This window comes from Plectropomus leopardus, chromosome 22 (assembly GCF_008729295.1).
Source record: "Plectropomus leopardus isolate mb chromosome 22, YSFRI_Pleo_2.0, whole genome shotgun sequence".
Lineage (NCBI taxonomy): Eukaryota > Metazoa > Chordata > Actinopteri > Perciformes > Serranidae > Plectropomus > Plectropomus leopardus.
Genome location: NC_056484.1, coordinates 9,635,002 through 9,647,075, shown reverse-complemented (window position 1 = coordinate 9,647,075; position 12,074 = coordinate 9,635,002). Strand labels below are relative to the sequence as shown.

The following is a 12,074-nucleotide window of genomic DNA, read 5'->3' as shown; positions in this document are numbered from 1 at the left end:
GTGGGTCCAAAATTAACTGTTTGAGATCTTGTGACTGTCATGGCCGTAGCATTTTATTCATTTTATTTTCATACTCTGCAAACCACGCAGAGAGCCCAGGCACATGGAGGTGTCTGCATTTAATATGTTTCTCCGCTTTAAATGATTCAGGCTTTTACTTTAATTTGTCCCCATCCGTACGTTGTGCCTTCTTTGCATTGAGCAGATAGTGGGGAGTGTGTTACGTGTTATGTGTGACATGTTTGTAATACTAAATTCTTCAGAAAATACTTGAATAGAGCAGTTGTCAGGTGGAAACTACATTGAATCACCAGAGTGCTCATAACAGAACTTAAAGATAGCATATTTCAAGAATAAAATGACTTCAGTTATGTTGCTGTGATGCATTTGTTATTGAAAACTCTCATTTATAAAAAGAAGCTTAAGACACTGCTTGACAACTGAGGATGAAGTCCTCAGTTTCTGAAATTGTTATTATTCTTTATAATTGGTTTGCATGCTGCACAATAAGATGGAGTGAGTCATCCTATCCACTTAAAAAAAGAAGAAAAAAAACCACAAATTTCCAGTAGTTTGAGTTTGCAACAAAGTAACCCTTTTTAAGGCCAACGCTATGCTTGTTATCCAGGCAGCTTTGTAGATTTGAGGTGACGTTAAACAAAACTTTACTTTTGCAGCTTATTAGCTTTGTACCAAGGGTTTGCTGCTGATTAGAGATAGATTGGTGAGAAACCAACCCTCTTTTTTAGACTTCACTTAGAGGTGTTAAATTACCAGTAACTGGTTATTTAACTTTGTCTCTTGTGTTTTTTCTCTCCCTTCTCTCTTTCCATTCCCATTTTCTCTTTAGCATTCTTTTCAGTGTTCACCCTCCACCTATAATCCTTTGCTCTTTCTGTTCTCCACAACTCCACCTTTATCTCTCCTTCCATGTTACTTTCTGCCTCCCATCCCTCTCTCCCTCTATCTCTCTCCCTGTGCTATCAGTCCAGTTAATTGCCTCCAAAGTTCACTCTGTCTCTGGGCTAATGCAATTTAAGTAGGGTCGGAGCCCCTTCATCAGCCCAGCGCTGGCATTTCATTAAGTCTACTTGGGCGTTAGCTTGCAAGCAAGTGGGGGTTTCGCTCCATCAGCTCATCATTAGTAATTAATACACTGATAGGATTAGCTGCAGCATGAGGCTGGTGGCAAGTGGAGGCCCTGGCGTTGTCAGTGGGAGAGGGCGCGTGTGATATGGCCTCCAGCGCTGCCTGTGATGTGGGAAGGTATGTCAGAGAGTAATTACATGTTTGGCAGAAAATCTTGTTTGCATGTTTAATTTGGCATATTTAGATAAGCTATATGACACCAGACTTATTTAACTTTACATGACAACCATTTTAAGCCTTTTAAGTCTTTTTTTCAATAACTCCAAATTGTTGTCAAGTCCAAAAGTCAAAGTAAAAAAAAGTAATTGTTTCCGGTATTCACACCATAAATCAATTAGCCAAAACATTAAAACCACTGAAAGGCGAAGTGAATAACATGGATCATCTTGTTACAATGCAGTGTTTTTCAGGGAAACCTTGGGTTCTGGCATTTATGTGGTTGCAACTTGATGCCCTTCATCCAACCCAACACCATTTAGACTGAATACACCCCCTCATTGCATTCAGATGGAAAATGCACTCCTCAGGAATGACCTGAGGAACATGACAAGGAACTCAAAGCGTCAAACTGGCCGCAAAGTTTGCCAGATCCCAATCTGACCAAACATCAGGGGGACAAAGTACCCCAGAGGAACCCCTGATCCTCAATGGGGCCTCCTTGAATCGGACTTGGCTCAGACCTGCTGAGACATGAACACAGGACCTTGGGGGTATCCTGTGGTGTCTGGTACTAGGTCGTTGACTGCTGGTCCTTTGAGTCCTGTCGCTTTTGCAGTGGGACACTGGCATGTCCCACGCTTGCCAAACCACATATTTGGCAGTGTGTCATGATGCATTGTCCTGCTGTGCGCCACATAGCCGCAACCATCAGGGAGTGTCGCTGAGGTGGCATCTACATAAATGTTAGGACCCAGTGTTTCCCTAAAAACATTTCATTGTGACAAGATGATTTGTCAGTGGTTTTAATGTTTTGGCTGATCTGTGTCTTTTTATCTTACAAAAGATTCCTCTTTAATTCATGTGTTGGTGTTTAGCCTTTCAAATACAACATTTTCATTGCAGTCAAAAACGTTCTGCTCTCTTGCTTACCGCACACAAAGGGAGGCACGCAACTGTAATAACATGGTGGTCTAGCAGCGATCTAACACCACCATTTTTTACATTTCTACATTAAAGAAAGTTAATATGATTTTAAAAAAAAAGGAAAATATGTTCAAGGAGTTTTTTAAAATTTTTTTAGTGTGATGTTATCATAAATATAACCACAAATTAAGATTTGAACACAAAATAATTATTAGAATTAGATGAAATAAAATGATATGATTCAGTTTTTAAAAGGCATTCCAACAAGATGCATTATTTTTCATTGTTATGCACTCACATGTACGTTCATGTGCGCACACTGAAATTAACATCGATGCTAGCATGTGACGGCTTTCCCATGCATGACGAGGGGAGCTCTCCGCAGCGTTAATTACATCATTACGGTCGGGATGGATCTCCATCTGCTTGGCCATTACTCCTGTCCCATTCTGGGCTGACCCACACTGCGCCTCAGAATTAGACACACACGGGCTAAATGGCCCTGCTAAATTATGAAGCTATTAGATATGGGAGGCTATTTTAGAACATATGTATTCACACAGAGAAAGGAATGACGAGGGGCGAGAGAGAGAAAGGGGACGATGAACTGAGGTAGACGGAACAACGGAGAGAAAATAGAAATGTGAGAAATGAGAGATGAAGCACCGAGAGATTTTGAAAAATGAGAGCCAATGAAAGCAACAGAGGGAAAGTGCAGATAGAATGATAGAGTGGAGTAAGTTAACTTTCTCTGTCTGGCCACAGTTTCAATGTGCTTGTCCTCAGCTATTGTTAGAAGTTGATAAGATTTTTATGAAGCGTGATAAGACGTTGATGGATTTCACCATGGATCATGCAGACAGATCGAGGAAATGGTCGACGGCATTTTTTACGCTGGTCATCAAAAAGACCCGGTCACATCAGCGGCCTTTTCTCAAAGTTTGGATTTTCTGTTGTTTCTCAGGCTTACTAAACAGTGTGTTGCTGTGAACTGTGATATGAAAAATCCCACTAAATACGAAACCTGCTGTCAGGGATGTCCAAAGCTGATCTGCTAGATACGTCTATCTCTGCTTAACAAGGCATTTTTTTAAAACGGCAAGTTGACGTCAAATGCGATGTAAAAATAGAAGAATAATTCATCAAAAATATCCTTGGAACTCTGCAACAAAATTGAATTGCACCTGAATATTACCAAGGTGGCACAAGAACGGCAAAGAAATTAAAAGCAGTGCAAAGGGATATAGAAATAAAATTAAAGTGACACCGGAGAGATTTAGGTTAAACATTTTCATCAAACACAGAATAGCAAACCGAGTTTTTATTAATCCACACTGCAACACTTTTCTGACCATGACCGTGAGTGACTCGTGGTTCCTCCTTTGTTTTGTAGAGAGCTCCTCAAAGGTAGAGCACAATCTGACAGTAAATGTATTTAAATGTGTGTATTTTTTTAACCAAATTCTAGAAGAAGGTTGTACAAAGGCCCTTTGGTTCGAGGAATTTTTTTATGAATTAGTTGATAGATGAACAGGGCAGGCAGGTTGAGGTTACAGGATATGAATGTGAGTGGGAGCTCTAAGGTTATTAATAAGCTTGAGTACTCCATGTTACATTATCTAAGGATGATAGTGTTGAAAGAGAAGGCAATGAATGTGATACATCAGGGATTAACATTAAAGTAGCTCCTGTGATTTACTTAACCCTGTTTTTGACAGTTAATGCTTTGTTGTTTGGTATAAGTTTGCATTGAAAATATCACATAATGTGTCATTGGACATATTAAGTTGACTGAATAATAAATTACAGGGCTGTCCTAATAGCTTTGAAGCTTCTACTGTCTGAATTGTAATCAATGTCAAAATCTATCTATCTATCCATCTCTCTATCTCTCTGTCTGTCTGTCTGTCTGTCTGTCTAACTTTTATGGGCAAGTGATTATTGCACATTTTAAAGCCATTTCACTCCAGTAAAAAGAAAACTCAAAGAAAAGTCAAATTTTTGTCCTTGTCCTTTGTGGGTAGTTCTCACTGAAGCTTCAAAGCTCTAAAACTGGTGTTCATGACATCCCAAATCCTTTTATACCGACTTTACCATGACCCATCCTTTTTACCAACTCTGAAGCAAAATGTTACCAACATAGAGGTGCTAGATATTCATTTGTAACAAAACAGGTGTAATTATTAGATATGTAAAAATACATTAATCAGGATTGATAGGATTCAGTGATTAACATCCAACATCACTGATGCAAAGTGAAAACATTAGTACTCACCATGATATTTAAGATACACCTTTATTTTGAAATTTCTATGGCATGTCTGCATCAGTGTTTCCTTTTAGATGATCTCGAGGAAATGATTTCAGTTTGTGTATGAGCGCATTTTGGACTTTCACAGGCCCCTGATATCAGCAAGTATAATTTTGTAGAATAAGACAATATCGTATTATGATGGAACTTGTGATTAACACCCTCAAGTAATTAGACAGACTTTTTATTTGTTATCTAAAATATTTTTTATTACTCTAATCAGGCTGCTGGCAGAAAACAACAACCATATAAAGTACTGTCTTATTCAAAAGCACTTTGGATGCAGTCAGTGTGCATGGAAAGATTGAACCAATATGACCTGGTTGAAGGACAGTCTCCCAGAAAAATATTAGCGAGGTACTTCTTATTCTCCTGCTTTTTAGCTTTTGACCCAGTGCTCTGTTTTTCAGGTTCTGCTCATGGAGTATCTGGACGTGAAGAACAGCCGCAGTGCCACGGAGCCATCGGCTCAGCTCTCCTATGCCAGCACTGGCAGCGAGTTTGCTGCCTTTTTTGCAAAGAAAAAACCACAGCGTGCCAAGCAGTCCCTCTTCAAGTAAGGATCACACCCTTTGCTCTCTGCCTTGTGCTACAATAGAAATAATCAAAAAATAAATTACTCTGTATGTGAGAGGAGTCTGAAATTTAAATATGTCCAAAGACCAAAAATATATTTAAGGTTAGTTAATACAAATAAATAAAAGTGACCTGACTTTGGTGTGTTTATCATCTCATTCCCGAGTGTTCTCTGCTATTTTCTTTTTCTGTTGCATTGTGTGTTTTGTTATGGCATCGTGTGCCCACTTGTTGAACTCTGTGTGTGTTTTGTAGGTTCGAATCATCTTCCCATGCCATCAGCATGAGTGCCTACTTGAGAGAGCAGAGGCGTGAACTCTACAGCAAGAGTGGAGAATTACAAGGTGGGGGGTTGTGGTGGGGGGGGGGGGGGGACTCCTGAACAGCTGGATTGGAGAAGTAAAGTCAAGATGGGTGTTAGGATAGCGAGATGAAGGAAATGGAAAGAGAGATGACGGAGCAGAAGGTGTGAAAAGTATTGACAGTGGAGTGAAAAAAAGGAAGAGGGATAAATTGGGCCAGGTTTGTGGTGTGTGTTGGATACAGCAGGAGAGAAAAGAGCAGCTGGAACACAGAGAGAAGGTTGAGGTCAGGTGGAAGGATGAAAAAAAAAGCGAGGGAGGGAGGTTAGAGGTGTTTTGGTTGAGTAAGAAAAAAGAAATAGAAAAAATAAGAGACCTTGAAGCATTCTAAACAGACTGAAATAATAGATAAGCGCAGGTAGATACAAGAGTGGAGGCAGGAGTGGAGAGATTATGAAAAGATGGCAAACAGGTGTGTGTCTTGCCTTGAGTGGTAACAGGTTGAAGAGAAGGTGGAGGGAGGTGTTAGGGGAAGATGGAGGCAAAGGTGCGGAAGGATCCAGCCAAAGAGCAATAGGGGGAATTGGGAGGGGTTTGGGGGTGGAGAGGCAAGATGAGAGCATGAGGGAGTGGCGTAACAAAAGGTGGAGATAGGGAAGGGCACGTTGCAGGTCAAGAAGTTCCACTCAGGAAAAGAAAGGCAGACAACAGGATTGCGAGGAAAGGAAAATAGAGATAGAGATTGACGAGAGGCAGAGAGCAGGGTGACTTTGCAGAATCCGCCTACAGGGAGAGGCCTTGAAAACCTCTCACTCACTCACACACACACATACACACAGACACACACAAAATAGCACAGTGAGTGAGCTGCACAGCACATACCCTGGAGAGTCTAAGCTGTTCTACCGCTCCTACTTCTTCTGTTTCTCTCCCTCTCTCTCTCTTTCTACTTTCTGTTTCTCTGCCTATGACCTTGAGGTTTCAATCAGCAGTGCCTGACAGCGCTGTTTGTCTGCTACTATTCCTTTTTTCACAGCAAGCGCCTCATTGACATTGTTTGGATAGAACAGAAAAGGTGGGAGATGGAGCGAGACAATAACAGTAAAGAGCTTTTAATTTGTGGAGACGACTCGACAATACATACAGAAATAATCCTTTGACAGTGTCGGCATAACTAATCATGACTATTTAAAGGTCCAGTGGGTAGGATTCAGGGACATATATCGGCATCAATGGAATCTAATATAATAAGTATGTTTTCTTTATTGTATAATCACCTGAAAATAAAAGTCATTGTTTTTAGTTACTGTATAATGAGCTGTTTATAAATACATAGGGAGTGGGTCCTTGTCCACAGAGTCCACCATGTTTCTACTTTTAATGTGAAGTTTCAGCTGCTTACAGTTCCGATGCCACGAAATCCCCCTAAATCTCACACACTTCTTCTTTAAGGTAAACTGTTTGTTTAATGTAGTATTAATTAGGGATGCGTGATATTACGGCACGTTACACGATTTCTGCTGATATGACAAACCAATATTTTTTTTTTATTGACAAAGTGAACATGTGCAAAACATCAACCGTAAGTTTAAGTTGTTGTTTGTTTTTTTAAAATTTTGCAAAATGAATTAATATTACAGACATTAAAAAGCATTGTATTATATGTCTGGTGGGCCATCACGGTAGGAGTATGTATGACATAATGTTAATTCCACCACAGAAGAGACTTGATGTTCACTAAAATTAGGTGGGGAAAAAATGGATATATATTGATATTGGTATCAGCTATCGGCCAAATCAGTTGTTGTATATCAGTATATCGGATATCGGCAAAAAATCCAATAAAGTGCATCCCCAGTGTTAATTAGGCTTCTCTTAGCATTTAACTTGAAAATAAGCAAAGGACGGAGTTGACTAACAACCCTAGAAACATTTCAACACAGATTGCAGTTCTTCTTTTTGTCTGACAAAAAAAAAAAATGCCACTCATTCAGTAGCTAGTCTGTAAATGTATGCAAAATGTACTGCCTCAGCTCCCCCCGGCACAAAAAGAACAGCATTGATTAACTGTGGATAAAGGAAAACCCCAAATGGTCTTCAAATAACAGCTCACTTTTTTTTTTATTCCTCCATCTGTCGGTTCCTCAGAAAGAAAGGGGGGGAAAAATATTTTTTTTTGACTGGCTGAATGCCTCGGAGCGTTTATAAGAAGATGAGATTTCTGTGGGCTTTCATTTCACCTGTCACAATGCGTAGCACCGGCCACGAGCCTAGGCCGGGGCCTGAATGGCTGCAAAGAGATTGAAGGAGTAAGAAATCATTTAGAAAGTGAAATAAGTCGACTGTGATGGAGGGAGGGGGAAAGATGGATGGAGGGAAGGAGGGAGGGAGAGGAAGGTTAAAAGTCATTGTTTTCATCAGGGTCCAGCGAAGAAGCCATTAAGAGATTTCTGAAGGAAGAAATTAGAAAAATATGTATTGAGACGGTGTGGAAAGGGACTTTTTCTCTCTCTTCAAATTAAACTTACTGTAGGGAGGGAGGGAGAGGAAAAGAGTTAGAAACGAGAGATTGATTTGATGAGTTCTTCTGGCTGTGGGATTACTCAACACTTAAAGCTTAGTCATGTGTGTCTCTTAGTCTCTCTACTTGGAGTTCCTAAACTCTTTTTTTCCCCTCAACGGTCTGCTTCAAGTCAATATAGTTATTAACTCAGATGCTCACCAACACAGCCCTGGAAATAAGAGTTTGATTGCTCGTTTTAAATCCAGCCATGCACCGTTGACAAAGGAAGAAAAATGGTCATGCACTAAATAGAGTACAAAGTCAAGACTACAGATGCCTCTGCAGTTTTTGCAGGGAATTTTTGTTCTTTTGTGAATTATATTACAGACTGATATAAACATATGTGTTCATGTCAAGAGGTTACAGTAACTCATGTGTCTATGTTCAGTTTCCTAGATTTTCTTCATCCCCAAAACAAATGGACCAGGATAAAACACTGAATAAAGCTGTTTCACACAGATGTGGAATGTAACTAAGAACATTTACTCAAATTTGAGGTACTTATATTTAACTTTACTCTATTTGTTTAATGCCACTTCATACTATTACTGTACTACATTTACTTCACATTTATGTGAAAGTTGTACGTACAGAGTTTTGCATAAAGCCCCCCCTCCCCAAAGTAAAATATACTATTTTCGTATAAATTAAACTACCCAACAGTTTACAAAAGTGCAGCTGCAAAGATTAGTTGATTAATCAATAGCTGATTGACAGAATTTTTTTTTGGCAACAATTTTTCATGAACATTTATAATCATTTGAGTCATTTTTTAAATGTATTTGTTGGGGTTGTTTTTTGTCACTGCCAGAGTCTTTTTTTGTCTGGTGGTGACTACTGTAGAAATATGGCAGTACATCATGGCAGACTTGAGTAGGACACGCTCCCTGTGTAGATCTAAATAACTCATTCAAAGGTAACAGAAACATTTAGTTTTTCCAGGTGATTATACTCTAAGGAAATGTACATAATATTCCATCTCTGCCAATAAATCCTCCTAAATCCTGCACACTGGCTGGACCTTTAAATAAGAATCAGAGCTGTGGTGGTTGTGCAGAAAGTGTAATGATTTCGTAAGCTAGCCACAGCCACACATCTCTAATGGGTTTGAAATTAATCTGTAATATCTGTAATTTATGTCTCCAGAGTGTTGTAAGGACTCGCCATATATCATTACACACATGCACACGGCTACACAGGCTCATATTCACATGCCTCGCATACACGTGCAAACACACAGGGGGACTTAATTGCTTGCCTTCTCCACTGGAGCACATCTCGTACGCTTCAATTAATCCAATGCTTCATCTAAAGACTTTATTACGGCTCCATATGTAGCCACATCTGGAATATGTGTGGTGAACGTATGCAGTGAGACCGCCAGCTAGTATAATCTTCGTATATACAGCAGAACCTCAGCTGTCTGTCTGAATGTGTATATGGTGTTTGCGGGGGTGTTTGCACCCTTGGCAAACCACTACTTCAGAATCACAGAACCCCATCCAGATTCAATCACATCCCCTATGAATAAATTATGAAAATAACAATTTTCCAGCTATAGATGTGTTACCATGCCCCCATATTCCTGTGCTATCTCCCAACCTCTAGACTTTTACATCTCCGCCCCTTGCTATTTTTATTGCCTCTTTGTTGTGTGTTTGTAGTCAGCCGGATGACTCGCAGTACCTCAGTGGTCATCCGAGAGGTGAAGTGTGAACATATCTCAATAACCACCGCAGTCTTGCACCACGCCGAGTTAGTAATGCATTTACAGCCTTTTTCTTTGATTTTATTTCTCTTTGTGCCGCGGCTGTTCATTGTGTTTTGTGCGATATTGCCTTGCCCTGGGGCACGCTTGATGTGACAACCCCCTCCTCATGTGACAGCCGTACACAAAGCCTGCCTATCACCACATGCTTGCCCTGGATATACACGTAAACAAACATGCACACTTCAGATTTTCCCCTTCTCCTGCAGGCACCTACATATACTCCCTCACCCAACTCTCTCCCAACCCTGACCTCCATTCACTTCCCAAGACATATTCGGCTCCAAATCTATTTCACACATTCCCTGTTTTCCTTTTGATATTCAAATAGACTTTATGCATGATGTCCGGCAAACAAAAAGAACAGTCCAGCTGAGTCCCCTATGCAAGCAATATAGTTACAAACAGCTCACTCTCTCTCCCACACCTTTAATGCTCGGTCTGAGATGGAGAAAAAAGGGGCTTCTTGTTTATGTGTAAGAGCGTCATGTTCCCATGAGAGGAGCGGGAACAGTGAGAGGAGGAAGAGAGTGCCTGCTGGGGGCGACCAGAAGTGGTGTTCCTTGTCAATCTGATTTGTACACCCCAATGAGGAGGGGAGAGAGAAGAGGTGCAAATGGAAAAATGTCTAGTGGGAGACACGGGTGGAGGTGACTGTGGGTAGGATATCAGGGGTGGAGCTAGCAGATGTTGATAGCCACGTGTTCAGAGAAGTGCATGTGAGTGTGTGTGTGTGTGTGTGTGTGTGTTTGTGTGTGCAACATGAAGTGGCAGAAACAGCATGTTCCTGCCAAGAGATGTGTGATGTTACACACTTTGGCCAGACAGGGATTGTGATTGCAGGAGGTTGATTGTATTACGTTTAAGAGAGTCAGTTTTCAGAAAAGCTTGGATATTTCAGAAAAGTGATGGGGTCATTGGTGGAGGGTTTAAAGAGTCACTCTCATTGACTGCGCCCAAAAACTAGTTTACTTCACTATCCCACCTTTTTCATTTAGATCACTCCTCAAGAAAACGAGCCCATATTCTCCACATCTAAACTCCTTCTTCATCACTTTCAGATAGGGGTGTAAGAAAATATTGATACACTTGTGTACTATCACAATATTACGTTTGATGATAGTGTACCGATTCTACACACACACACACGATTTTACACGCAAAGATGAGTGGGGGTGGCTGATTTTGTGTGGTATTTACAGGGTTTGGTGCTTTTTAAGTGCTTAAAGACTATGTTCAGTTTACTGCTTTGTCTTACAAGAGACAGTTTAAACAAATGAAATAGTCATAGATGTCATATTGACAATTAAGATGTGTTGATTGATTCACATCCCACCATAAAAGTTGTCTGTAGTTTAGTAGGTAGCCTTTGAGCAGCAAGGTGTAGCTGCTAAGTTTTAACTAAAGATGAAAAGGTAGTAAATCATCTTTTCATTTTCTAATTTTAGATGACTAATGTATGTAAACTTGGCATAGTCGCAAAAGTAGTTACATGACCTGTGAAATGAACCACAACTGAACCGTATGCATACACAAGTCTGTATGTGCATCATAGTTGCACTGCTGTACTTGAACAAATTGCACTGCACCAATGGTAGTGTTTGAACACCCGACTGCCACATTCCTCAGTGTTGTAATCCATGTAATCTAAAGTAAACACGATAAACACAGGCCTATAAACAGACACAGTCAAAAAGGACATGCTGCTAGCTCTCAAAATTAGAAAATTTGAAAAAAAAAACTTGATATATCAACTTGCTTACAGAATCGTAACCCCTGTATTACAATACATAAAGTAACCCTGTCACAAGATCCTCACGCTCTATTTCTATTGTACAATCACCGACTCTCCTTTTCAGTTATTCTTCTTCCAGTCATTCATTCTCTTCATTAGTTGTCGGAATTCAAGGATAATGGTTTTTCACCCATCTTGTGGATTGATCAATACTTGACTTCCGCTGACCTTGCAATTATAATTTATCATCTTCGTAAACGAGCCTTGGATGTACCTGGACTCTGTCGGTGGAAAAGTCAATAATTATTATAGAATTATAATACTTGAATGTCGAAGACACCTGCTTAGCCATGATCGATGCCTTCCATTTATATTTCTTTTCCCCTCTCCTTGCTTTCTTGCTCTGTCGAGATTTGATCTGTTGTGCTTATCTTTCTTTTCTGGTGTCAACTTTTTTCTCGCTCTTTGCTACTTGGAGATTGACATTTTAATTTGTGTGCGTAGGTGTCTTAATGTGGAAGACTCAGTAGCATCAAAAACAAATGATAAGCAAATTAAATACTGCCAAAGTAAGCAACGTATTGTAT

At 40.0% G+C, this 12,074-nt stretch overlaps 1 protein-coding gene across 1 annotated transcript in view; it reads left to right on the top strand.

Annotated features, from left to right (window-relative positions):
• The window catches only part of exoc4 (exocyst complex component 4), a 153,415-nt gene that overhangs the window by 32,391 nt on the left and 108,950 nt on the right, over window positions 1-12,074 (top strand). The window contains exons 9-10 of the mRNA XM_042511086.1: window positions 4,954-5,099; window positions 5,375-5,463. Of these exons, the coding sequence (XP_042367020.1) occupies window positions 4,954-5,099; window positions 5,375-5,463 (235 nt within the window). The remainder of the gene's footprint in view (window positions 1-4,953; window positions 5,100-5,374; window positions 5,464-12,074) is intronic.